Here is an 11,886-nt window from a genome sequence, read left to right as displayed (position 1 = left end):
TGCAGCAGGAAGCTTTTGGGGGTGGCAGGAGTGTCCTCTGGATTTTGTGCTCCATCTTGTGGCAACGCTTGCTCGATTCAGAGTTGTTAGTCTTGGATGTGCAAATTCAACTTGCTTGTCTTGGCTTCCACTGTTCCACCCCACCAGAAAGTCTCTATCTGCATTAGGGATGAAGCTTTCTGCTGCAAAAAGAATAGGGGGGCTGGAGAATGTGTTTGAAATCCTGCAGGAAGGGAAAAACAAACCTTTTATTTTATATTACTACAGTTTTAGAGCATAGTTTTTCTGATAAAAGCAAGTTTGTAACATGATGCAATCCAAATGGGGATTTTGAGAAGGCAAAAAATAGCTGTGGCCTGGGATGAGAAATCTATGGACTTCTCTTTAGTTAACAATATATATGATAATTGTGCTAAGGAATTTAAACCTAGGGTCCCTAATGGTGCTAAAATGCAATAGTAAAGACACCTAATAAGACTGCTATCTTAACTGACACTCATTTCCATGGTCACGACCAAAATGCTTTGATTTAAGTGTTCACAGCTGCTCAGAAAGGGCAGTGTTGTAGAGTAACTGTGAGACTTAAAACTATGATTATTTTTTTTAATTATTAATTTTTTACAAGTCAGATTTGATAGTATAATTTGATTTGTCTGCTCACTTTTCTCAGCAAACTTGTTATTTGATGGAGTTAGGCTTTTCTTTTTTCTTTTTTTTTTTTCTTTTTTCCATTTGTCACTGGATCCAACTGACACTAGCCTATGGGACTTTTTAAAAAATATTTTTCAGGTATCCAAAACGGATCCCTCACCAAAGAGAGAGATGCCCACTATGATTCTCTTCAACGTGGTGTTTGCACTAAGGGTAAGGACTGTCTTCATTCCATCTGACAGTGAGATGCGCTTCGGGTGTATAAGAGAATGCAGTAGGCTTGCGTTCTGGTAATCTCTTGTAAAGCATGCAGTGCCTGATTTCATTGGGATATTTTAACTTGAAACAACAAACCTAAAAGATGTGGAATATGACACTGACAAGTGGGAAAGTTTTCCAGCCCAGTGGAAAACAAGTACAGTTGTTTTCTTCAGGACATTTTTTAGAGTTTTAACCATTTTTTGGTTTTAAATACCCAGAGTGTAAAGGCATGCAAGAAACCACTTTGCAAAACCGATATGAACCCAGTTGCAAGTTGTGTATGTGTCTTGTCTTCTGTTACTAGTGAGCTGGTAATCTGCTGTGATTGTTCTAGACCCTGCAATTGAGGCTTATCCAACTAAGCCGTGCGAGAAGGCAGCCTGGATCTGACTGCCCTGTGTGTCTGATGCCGCTCTCTGTAGGTGACTGCTCTCCTCCTGCCCAGGATAAGACCAACGCCTTGCTGAGCCCTCGTGACTCCATGCAGGTCGGACCTTGGTGGCCGGTTCTGCTCCAGAAGCGTAGGCAGCAGGCAGCGTGGACAGTGGCTCGTGCTTGGTCAGCCTTAAGAGTCAGGTCCCCACCGTGGCCTTGGTCAACCAGAGCTTGCTCAGTGCAGAGTCATTGAGAAACCTGCTCTGGCTCAGAACAGCACTGTTTTGAGCCCTTACTCATGCTGTGTGATACAGAGACATGTGCCTTTGCTCATTGCCTCTAGGCTTTTTTTATAATTAAACAGACAGTGTTTGAAAGCTGCCTCCTTTTAGCAATGAGATCATTGTAAAGGGAGAGTGCTAGGGAGCAGTGGCTGTAGCATTCTAAATGAGAAGAAGGTACAAGTAAAGAATAGATAGATTTTGATGCTCAGCAAGAACCTGGAGCAAATAAGTTGGTTTTGCTTGGATTTTTTTTCAGGACTACTCTATTGACTAGATATTGCTATCTATGTCAAGGTATTCTGACTTGGCTAATTAGGTGATATAAAAACCTAGAAATTTCATTACATTTGAGCATTATTTGATTTCTGAGCTCTGGCTTTCTCTTTGCAGCCCACAGCTTGCATCTGTGGAGCCATCATATTATTTTTGTGGCATGTACGCATATGAAGAAACATTTTAAAAATAAAAGAGGGAATTGGAATAGATGTCTTTATGGAAATTGTTGATTTTTTGCTCGGCTGGATATACTGTCATGATTTGAAGCCTCCAGCTCCCTGCTTGTGAAATGACTTTTTTTTTTTTCCTTTTAGTACTAATATTTTCTTACCACTGGCTTTCCAGTGGACATGGCCACAGTCCAGATGGCTTGTCCTCATTTGAAGAGCAAGATTTTACACCAGACAATTATCCCAGCAATCAGTCTGAATCGAGCAAGAAATCGTTCCCTGAGTTCTGCTGGAGATCCAGTGTTCTTGTGCTTTGGGACATTCTTAGGTCAAGAAGTGCTGAATTTGCAATACAGGAGTTGATTTTAGATTTCACACATTAAGAGACATTAGCTTCAAGAATTTTGTTGGTTTGGTGTATTGGTAAAGCACCATGCTTTGACTGTAGGTAAGCGTGTGTAAGTGCACATGCAAAGACAAACATTCGCGCACAGTAAGTCATGTGGAAGCAGAAGTGGTGAAACCAATGCTCCTTCATTCAGAATATTGCAAGAGCTTGGTGAAGTGCAATGAAGACTATATCTAGCCCACATTTTTCCAGAATCTAATTTCTAGTGGTTCTCCTAGGAGAACTTGCTTTTTTTTTGCATTTTGACACTGTGATGATACTGATGTCATTGTGTGTGTAATGCAGCACTAAATCATATTTGCCAAATGAGACACTCTTAGTTCACAGAGAGCTGTCAAGTTTCTAGAAAGTGCTGTGCAAGAAGCAAGTGGAAGTTTTTTTCCTAGCATGGTATAGTGCACTCCAGTGGGTGGGTGGAGGCATTCTGAGATAAAGATGAGAGTCCATCTGCAGTGGGCAGACAGAGCAGGCAAAGTCCCAAATGCTGTAATCAGCACTGATCCTGCTGTGTTTAAGCTTCAGGGTTACCAACGTGTCGTGACTCAGCAAGAACAGTGGAATCCAAAAAACGATGACTCATGGTTTGCTAGTTTACATGCCAAGTTATCGCTTGCTAGAACTGTAAATTCCTTTAAATGTCTTAACAAACACAAAGCAGCTGCTTACTCAGACTGGAGCCACCAAGTGCCCCCCCCCTTGTCAGCTGTGCTTACATGATAGATTTTTCCAGCACTTTCATTCTGGGACTGACGCGAATGCAGTGTTAGTAATAAGCCATATTTATGAGATGTTTGGGAGCATAAATCTAAATTAATTCTGGTTGGGGATCAAATTGTTGATCATGTGCTGGTAATTCTTACCTAGTTACTGTCTGGTCAGTATGTAAGACAAACACCAGTATAGCAACATGGAGTGAATGGGCTATGTTAAAGGCACTGCAGTCCTTATACTCCCAGTAAATTTAACCTGAACACCCTGATATTCTGCCTTTTCAAACAGGTCAGCACTTTCTTTTCTCACGGTATGAAATTGAGTTCTTTGGTCTCTCTGCTAGCCGAAGGGCCGTTAACAACCAGAAAAAATAAACCAGATAGCACCTGGAGTATGATACTCCTGTGTTGATTTGATGCACATAGACAAACCTAGAAATCCCCGAGTCTTCTCTTTACCTTTGGACATCTCTGAGCTTCTGCTTTGTTGCTGCTAGAGAAAATTCCTTTTTTTTGCCAGTTGCGAAAGAGGTTGACTTCTGATATCTACTGAAGAGAATTATTTTGACTACTTACCCATCGCTGTAGTTCTGAATATATGATTATTGCTGAATGACTGACCTGTTTCTTTTCTGTGATGCCTGTAGGCCAATGCAGATCCATCCGTGATAAACTGCTTACACAACCTCTCCCGAAGAATCGCCATAGTCTTGCAGCACGAGGAGCGCCGCTGCCAATACCTGACCAGGGAGGCCAAGCTGATCTTAGCTATTCAGGATGAGGTGTCTGCCATGTCAGAAAGTGAGTGCTGAGCTTAGCTTTGTGCGGGACTATGTTTGTCCAGGAGCACTTTTTCAGAAAAGTGCTGATTGTGCCTTCTTACTTCTTTTGTGGCTGGGATCAGTATGAACAAGTTTTGATGCTCTTTATCATTCTGACAGTTTTGACTGCATTTTACTTCATCTAGGATCACTGTCCCAATGCAGAGATGTCAGCTTTAGAAATGAAGTAGCTTGTTTACTTTCCTTGCTAGCTTAGTTTAGCTTGATAACCGGAGACTGTGCACTGAACCATCACATTTGGATCTGCCTGTCGGGCTGAGATGGAAGAACTCTTATGTAGCCTGCTTCACCCAACCTAGAGCAAGTTTCCCCTGCTTTAATGCTGTGTGCTGAGTCACCAGGCTTCTTGTGTGGAAACTTTAATCATATATGTTGTTACTATGTCTAGCAGATAGATACAGAGCATTTTTATAGGCTGTACGTCAGAGCAATTTACTATAATAATATGCACTATTTAAGGTGAACTCTACCTGACAGTGATGCATCATCTTGCTGCAAGCATTAAAAATTAAAACTAACGTGTATAAAAACAAAAACACTTACAATCATCACTTGTCAAATTCACAGTTACATGTGCTTAACTGAGTTGAGGTTTAGGAGAAGTTGGCAATAATTCATTATTATTTTAACACATAACTTGAGTTACTCTAAAAGCTTTGAAAGCTAATTGTAGATTAAAAAGATAACGGATTTGTCCCCAAGATACTGGTTGATACCGTGTGGGGGAAGAGGAAACTCTCTTTGCTTCGAAATGAGTTGTTTGCTTTCTTGTTTTGAAATTTTCCATAGCCACAGAAGGGCCACAGTCACCTTTTCATCACATCCTACCCAAGTGCAAACTGGCCAGAGATCTCAAAGAAACATATGACAGGTAAGTGGGATTTTCTTCCTAGCTCATAGTATGCTGCTTCTCACTGAAACCTCTTGGCCGTGTTCCTTAGGATATTATCCACCTCTTCATGCTGTTGACTCGTTGGGATTTGGGGTTTAGACCAGGTGGAGCAATGTGAAGGCTATCTGTCAGGTGAAATGTTTGCAGAATTGCTATCCTAATCATTACCTTGGTCTCCCTTTGGATATGTTATGATTCTGAAAAGTTGGTGATGTCTGTCACAGCTTTAAGAATTATTATTTTCTGCCTTAACACAGAGGCACATAAGAAATGAATTGTAAAATTTAAAAGTGTCATAATATGAATATCATATCGCTGTAGAAGTGCTCTAAACTTGCGGCTAAGAGAAAGATGCTGCATCTAGCACTGAGGGCAAGTCAGATACTGCCCTGGCTTCATTTGGTTACACTGTGCATGTCTGGACAGTGAATTTGAAATAGCTGGTGAGACTTTCAGCAAAATGGAAAGTGTAACATGCTGTTTCTTGACTGGATTAAAAGTTCTGGCAAGGATTTCAAAGGAGCGTAGGGTAGCAGGAGCCAGCACTGACCTCCTCCAGGGTACTTCTCTGACACCTTGTCAGTGCTGACTCCTCACGCAGAGCAGACACCTCTGGTCAGGATACGTGCTTGGTGAAAGACCTTGACAAAGGAGCACAAAAGATTTTGGTGAGGAGGATGTGCCCCTTGATTAGGGTGTCTGTCAGGGCTTGGGAGAATTACTCTGGAGTTCCTTGATTGACTGTATAGCACATCGTATGATATTAGACAAACCCTTTAGCCTCCCTAGATTGTGGTTCCCCTGGTACAAAGGGAATAATTGCAAAGCCCTGTAAGGTAAGGCACCGAGGGCCTAAATAATTTAATAATTACAAAGCACATTAGAAGACTTCTAATAACCTGTTCTTTGTTATTTTCGAGAGCTGTGAATTTCAGCTTGTTTGGAAGGAGTATTGTATATTGTTCTATACAACTCGCACAAAACCTGTACTGAAGTTTAAAATAAGGCACTTTTTATGTAGCCTGGAATTCTAATATTAAACTTCACCTACTACTTACTTTTTTTCTGTTCCTCTCGGGCTATGCCTTTGAGACTGAGTAAACCCTGATCTTGTCTCCAAACATTTTGGTGGCACAGTGACATCTTGTGGCATTTAGCAGTGTCTGGAGGAACATAGAGCCCAAGCTCATGGAGTGTGATAGCACAACCCTTCCGTGACATATAGGGGAATAAAGTGACCACGGAGAAACACACATTGGTGTTGTCCCCCAGATGTAAAATGAGGCAGCGTCTCCCTCATTTAGGCATTGTGAGTGGGGGAGAAGTGGTGCAAGTTACATTTTGATACTTTTGCATGACATTGTCATAAGCAAATGTAAGAAATAAGGTGTTGGTAAAAATATAAAATGTCTGTGCATTTGATTGGAAAGCTCTATCTGAAGAGTCGTTAACAGTGTTGTTGGCTGGCTAGGTAGTAAGGTGGGGTTCTGCAGTGTTTTTCCACTAATACTTTATGCGAGAGAATAGGGAATATACTGATTACACCTACAGTCAGATCAGTTGAGGGGGGCTGCAGGACCTTGCCAGGCAGGCATAGAATTAAAATTATTTTTTGGTGAGGTCTAGAAATAGGATTTTTATTCTACAGCTCCAAGATGAAGAATTCCTGTGTGGCAGCAGCTCTGGAGGGAAATTTGTGTGTCTCCTATGAAATAAGGGTTAGCCACAAGTGTGAGATGGGGTTGCAGAAAAAGCAAATAGACAAGAATGCATAAAATAAGTCTTGTCTGTAAGATAGGAACTAATCCTGCTCAGGCTTGTAAAGCCCCTGTTGTAATAAATATTATATCCAGTTTTGAGTACCGCATTTCAAGAAGGATTTGGGCCACCTAGGGAGTGTGGAGGAGTGAGAATGACCTAAGAGGAAAGATCGAAAGATTTGATCTGTTTCTTTTAGAGGAGAAAAGACTGCTGAGAACGGTAAGTCTTCAAATGCATGCAGTGACTATGTGCTATTTTAAATTTACAGAGATTTCTGGCGTAGCCTTTGGCATAGGGGAACAGCATAGTAAAATGGAGAGAGCACTTTGAATTGCAGATGGGAACCCAGCTCTCCATTTGAGATTCGCTCAAACCAGCATTTCCTAGTGTCTGCTGATTTCTGCAATTCCAGTCGAAGCCCTCTTGAATTACCAGGGTTGCTCTGGAGACGCTGTCTAGCCCTTGGTTTCCTGTAGATGGTGCTGAGGGCTTTCAGGCAAGACCCAACATGTCCCTTAGCAAGTTGGTTTGTACAAAACCACAAGTGTATGAATCTTGACTGTAACACTCTTGCTTGACAGTTTAGAGACGACCAACATCTAGTTCCTGGGACCTTTTTTGACTCTAATGGAGAAAACTAGAATGTTTCTTTTTGATCAGTTCAGAAAATAGATTTGTCTTTGTTCATCCTGTCCCCAAACTCCAGCATTGATGTGGAACAAAAAGCAATGGCTTTAGGACATAGAAAGTCCAGTTGCCAGTACTTCTGGTGCTGACAAATTTACCAGTGTTACAATGGGTGTTTCTTCGAAGCCAGTATTGAATTTAGGGAATTAAGACAGCTTTCACCAAGTTTTATCTGTAACTGCAGATAATACGTTAGCTTGATACTAGCTAACTGCCCGTCTGTTTTTAGCAAACTTCTCTTAGCTTTATATTGGAATAAAAGCAAAAGTATGGGGAGGATTGGATTGTTTGTTTCTTCTTTTTAATACACAAAGAGCCTTTATACGTTTTAAGCCTAGTGGGATTTGAACTGACTGGTAGATCTGGCCTATCTCAGCAGCTCAGGGAGAATAATTATATGAGATTTAATAATTATCAGATGTGATTTGTGTGGCTGTACTGTAAAATATAAACTAACTACAGTTACTTGATCAAAGGATGGTCAATGTGTGCTTTACGAGGAAATGTGAAATAATTTCAAAGCTCTAAGTAGTCACAACCTCTAGCAAAAATAAACAAACTCCAAAGCTACAAGCTCACCTCCACCAAACTAGGAAAGATGTTATTAATTTCTGATATAAATAGGATAGACGTAAAATGAGGTGTGCATATGTAAAAATTCATAACTCTTTTATAAAATATTGGTCGGGATTATCTTTGTTTTGCCAATAGCTGTGAAAAGAAGGCTGCAGTTCTGTGGGATACTGGCCAACTGCTGGGTTCCCATTCTGGGGCAGTGGCTGACAGTTGCTGTTCAGGGCAGAGCAGAACAGTGGTATTCCCAAAAATGTTCCCCAGCTTCCTGCAGCTCTGGAGGTGGTTTCTGTATATTCAACAGCCTTCGGCTGATCTCACTTCCTGGAATTAATCCACAGTCCTGTGAGCCAGAGTAAATATTTAACAACCACAGCATCCTCTGATAAGGAGATCCATGGCTTAACTAGTTTCTGTGTTTCTTTCGATTTCTTTTGAACTTTGCTCCTTCTAGTGTCATGAAATGTCTCATAGGTCTCATGATGGAGAGATGTTAAACAGCTTTTTCCTATTTACTTCTCTCTGTCTCAGTTTCAGACTACGATATCCCCTCTCAGTAGCCTAATCCCTCACCATGTATCCCTCAGTATCGCTCATCATGTATTATCTAACCAGAGATTTTTAAAATAAAGTTTGAAAATAAGTTTTGATGGGATAAAATGGAATGTCTTTGAGGGTTTAATAGCAAGTTACAGTATGGGGAATGCAGCTGTCTTTGTCAAGTTAACTCGTGAAGTCTGTGGGGAGAAAGGAAAAGTTGCAGCAAGGTCTCTGGATACCAGGTGACTGATAGAACAGCAGATGAAATTCAGTATAGCTAGACGTAACGTAATGCATGTAAGGCCAAACAACCCTTATACAGCTCTGAAAAGAGCTTTTGGAATTACAGCAGATAGTTCTGTCAACTCGGTGAAAAAGCTCAGGGTGCAATAACACTGCAAAAAAATCCCCATAAAACGTGAAGACTGGTTAGGAAAGGAGCAAAGAACAAAAGAGAGCCTTCTGTAAATTCTTGGTGTACCTCCTGCACATTTGAATCTTTATGCAATTCTGGTTTCCTATCGGGGTGACTTAAACTGTGTTCCCGAGGTTCACGGTGTGCAACGCAGCCGATGCAGTGTTCTCGTCTTACCCAGAGTCCTGCATCTTCCTGGACTCTTTGCTCCACAATTTTAGTTGGTTAAGAAGAATAAGGTAGAATTGGAGCTAGGTGACTCCCTGATGTGACTTTGAAAACTTGTTTTCTTGGTATTCTCTTCTGTTGCTGATTTTTTTTTGCTGTTCTGCTTCCACCCCTAAAAGGCGGCGGCTTCTGGATCTGCTGCTTCCCAGCCAAAGAGCTTGGGGCCAGCTCATGGAGATTGTGAGGCTCACTGTAAAAAGCTTGCTAAATAGATGACTTCATGGGAAATCTGTAAAAATGAAGGCAAATGTGGATCCAAACTTCGCTTTCTGTGACTTGATTATATTTCATGTTGCATGAATCTTTGTGGTATGTTGGTGAAATGATTTAACTCTGTTGGCTGGCTAAGGGCAGTCACATACATTACTGCTGGAGGATGTAGCTTATTCCTTGTCAAATTATTAGAGACTTAAATTATTTTTCCATCCAAGGAGGGGCAGGTGAAGGAGAAATCATGTACATAAAGCTGTAATGAAGGCTTGAAATTGTACAGTTGAATGCAAATGTAGAAGAATGAAACTAAGATCCAGATCAGAACTGAAAATCTGATTCTCTTTAATTCTAGGCTCTTGTTGTACAGTGCACTGTAGACAAAATTATGCTGTGGAGAGTGTAATATGTAATTAAAGCTTCTGCCTTGGTGCACTTGGACCAAAGAATGAAAGAAACCAACTATATTTTTTTGTTGTTTCCTGAATGTTAAACTATGCAGGGAAAATATCCCTGCGAGTGTTTCATGTTTTCATGTTATCTCTGCTTCTTTTTTGGTAAGCTGTTTTAACAACCCCAATAGCTTTCAGGCAGTCTCTTAACTCACTTGTCCTGTTCATTTATTGTCATGTTTTCTCTTGTGAGTATTTGGCCTGGTAGATAGTGTGGAGAACTACTGCTCCAGGGAGCCCTTTACCTTGATGTATTTTGAGAGAATCCAGCTTTATCCGTCAGTTGGCGTATGGCCAGTGCGATAAACAGCGTTACTGGAGTTGCAGCATTTAATGCAAGAAAAACAGAGGTGTTTGCTGTGCTTTGCATGTTCCTTCAGGGTTTGGAGCCTCTGATCGGATGTGAGGTGGTATCTCCAGAGAGACGGTGGATTCATCCTTTCAGTTCCTTTTCAAAAAAGGAAAACCACGTATAGTATCTGCTCCACTTGCAACTTGAAAAATTGATATTTTTCAGAGGTCAGTGCAAGATTTGAGAACAAAACCATGGCCTCTGCTTTTGAAAAGCATTGTCGGCAGTGAGATTTTCCCTAATGAGTCTGATCATGCACGAGGCAGGATGGGATCATGTTTGCTCGCTCTCACCACTCTGTTGTGGTTTGGTGAATAGTTATACTGGCAGCCAAAGCTACCCAGTGTTTCTGTTTTAAAGCCGAATTTTCAGGTCTCTCTAAACCCTGTATACAACCAGATGAACTTGAAAAAGAGCATGTTAGTTTGTGGCCTATAATTGAATGCTAGGTATAAATGTTAAAATCGCCACATAAAGAGTTTCCAAGTCATGTATTTGCTCCCAGCCTGTTCCTGGCATGTTTTTAAGTCTGTTTTGTGTAGAGGGGAAATTCGTGGGTGTTATCGACACAAAAGTCATATTGCGAGTCTCAACGTGCTTGAATTTAAAATCCAGGCTGGAATTTTCAGAGTCCAAACTTTGAAATTTTATTTTAGGCCCCTCCAAAATACTTTTGGAACAAACTTTAAAATCCAAAGACCTATTGAGAAATTCAGCTCTCCGGTGTAGACAAGATTAGCTGTTGCTTAAGGTTGATTTGCACGTTGATAGGTGTTCCTAACTCAGTATACAAGAGCAGATGCGAAGGGCCTTGCCGCTTCCTCCCTGCCCAGTTCTGCTGCCTCTAGCAGAGCTGGTCCCGGGCCAGCGTTTCCCACCTGCTAGCTGGGCAGCGTTGGGAAGGTTTCCAAGGTGGTTCTAGCTTAGCTCCGTATGGTATGTTACCCTTATGGGTATCTTTACCCATTTTTACATAAATACAGTTACCGATGTAGGTTTATTTCATCTGTTGTCTAGATTTACAGACTTCTATAAAACTACCTGAATGACGTTCATTGGTCTAATCTCCCAGCTTTCTGGTTTTTTTTTCAGTAAAAGAGGCTTATAGTTGCTTTCAGGCTGAACACAACGGTCAGACTTTATTGTCATTCCTGAGATGTACATCATTTCCACTCCAGTCCTGTTGTCTGCGGTCAGCTTAAAGGCTTAGCTTAGTCCCTGTGGTTTCCTAGAATGAAGAAATGATTTAACAAGCACGTTTATGATTTCATGTGACAAGCAGGAACAGGTTAGTAGGCAACAAACAACCTAAGCAGAACCAAAGGAGTCCATTATTGTGGAAATGTGCTGCTTACAACACTCCTTGCCCAGCACAGACATCTCCTTTTTTCTTGGAGAGGAAGATGGAAATTGGAGGTGAAAACATTGTGCCCAATTAATCTTTGCCCTTTGCAGCTCTAGTCTAGGGAATTTTCCAGTGTCTTGCAGTAGATCTTCAAGAAAGTCTTTTAACTTGAGATACTGCTGCAATGTTAAGAGCAGAGAGAGCAGAAGATCAGTGAGGTGAAGTCTTTCAAATCCCCCCCAAAGCCTTGTAGAGGATAATGCTCTGTAAGTACAAGTTAAGGAAGCCCTTGCAGCTAGGAGCCAGGTGGTCCTCTGCCAGTCTGGGGATAGACAGAGTACACCCAGTCTTTTCTTGTCCTGATGTGATTCCTGTACAGAGGTCAATCTGGACCACTGTTTTCATTTCTTATACATAGTAAATGCGGTATGTATTTATTTTCTTCCTATTTTA

General features: G+C 41.1%; 1 protein-coding gene across 2 annotated transcripts in view; it reads left to right on the top strand.

The window, feature by feature from the left end:
- NPRL3 (nitrogen permease regulator-like 3 (S. cerevisiae)) overlaps nucleotides 1–11,886 on the top strand; it is a 42,981-nt gene that overhangs the window by 11,791 nt on the left and 19,304 nt on the right. For both annotated transcript variants that reach the window (XM_009706031.1, XM_009706030.1), the window contains 3 exons: nucleotides 790–864; nucleotides 3,784–3,937; nucleotides 4,768–4,849. In XM_009706031.1, the coding sequence (XP_009704333.1) occupies nucleotides 790–864; nucleotides 3,784–3,937; nucleotides 4,768–4,849 (311 nt within the window). The remainder of the gene's footprint in view (nucleotides 1–789; nucleotides 865–3,783; nucleotides 3,938–4,767; nucleotides 4,850–11,886) is intronic.

Source organism: Cariama cristata, unplaced genomic scaffold, assembly GCF_000690535.1.
Source record: "Cariama cristata isolate BGI_N322 unplaced genomic scaffold, ASM69053v1 scaffold9548, whole genome shotgun sequence".
Lineage (NCBI taxonomy): Eukaryota > Metazoa > Chordata > Aves > Cariamiformes > Cariamidae > Cariama > Cariama cristata.
This window is presented reverse-complemented; position numbering and strand designations above follow the sequence as displayed.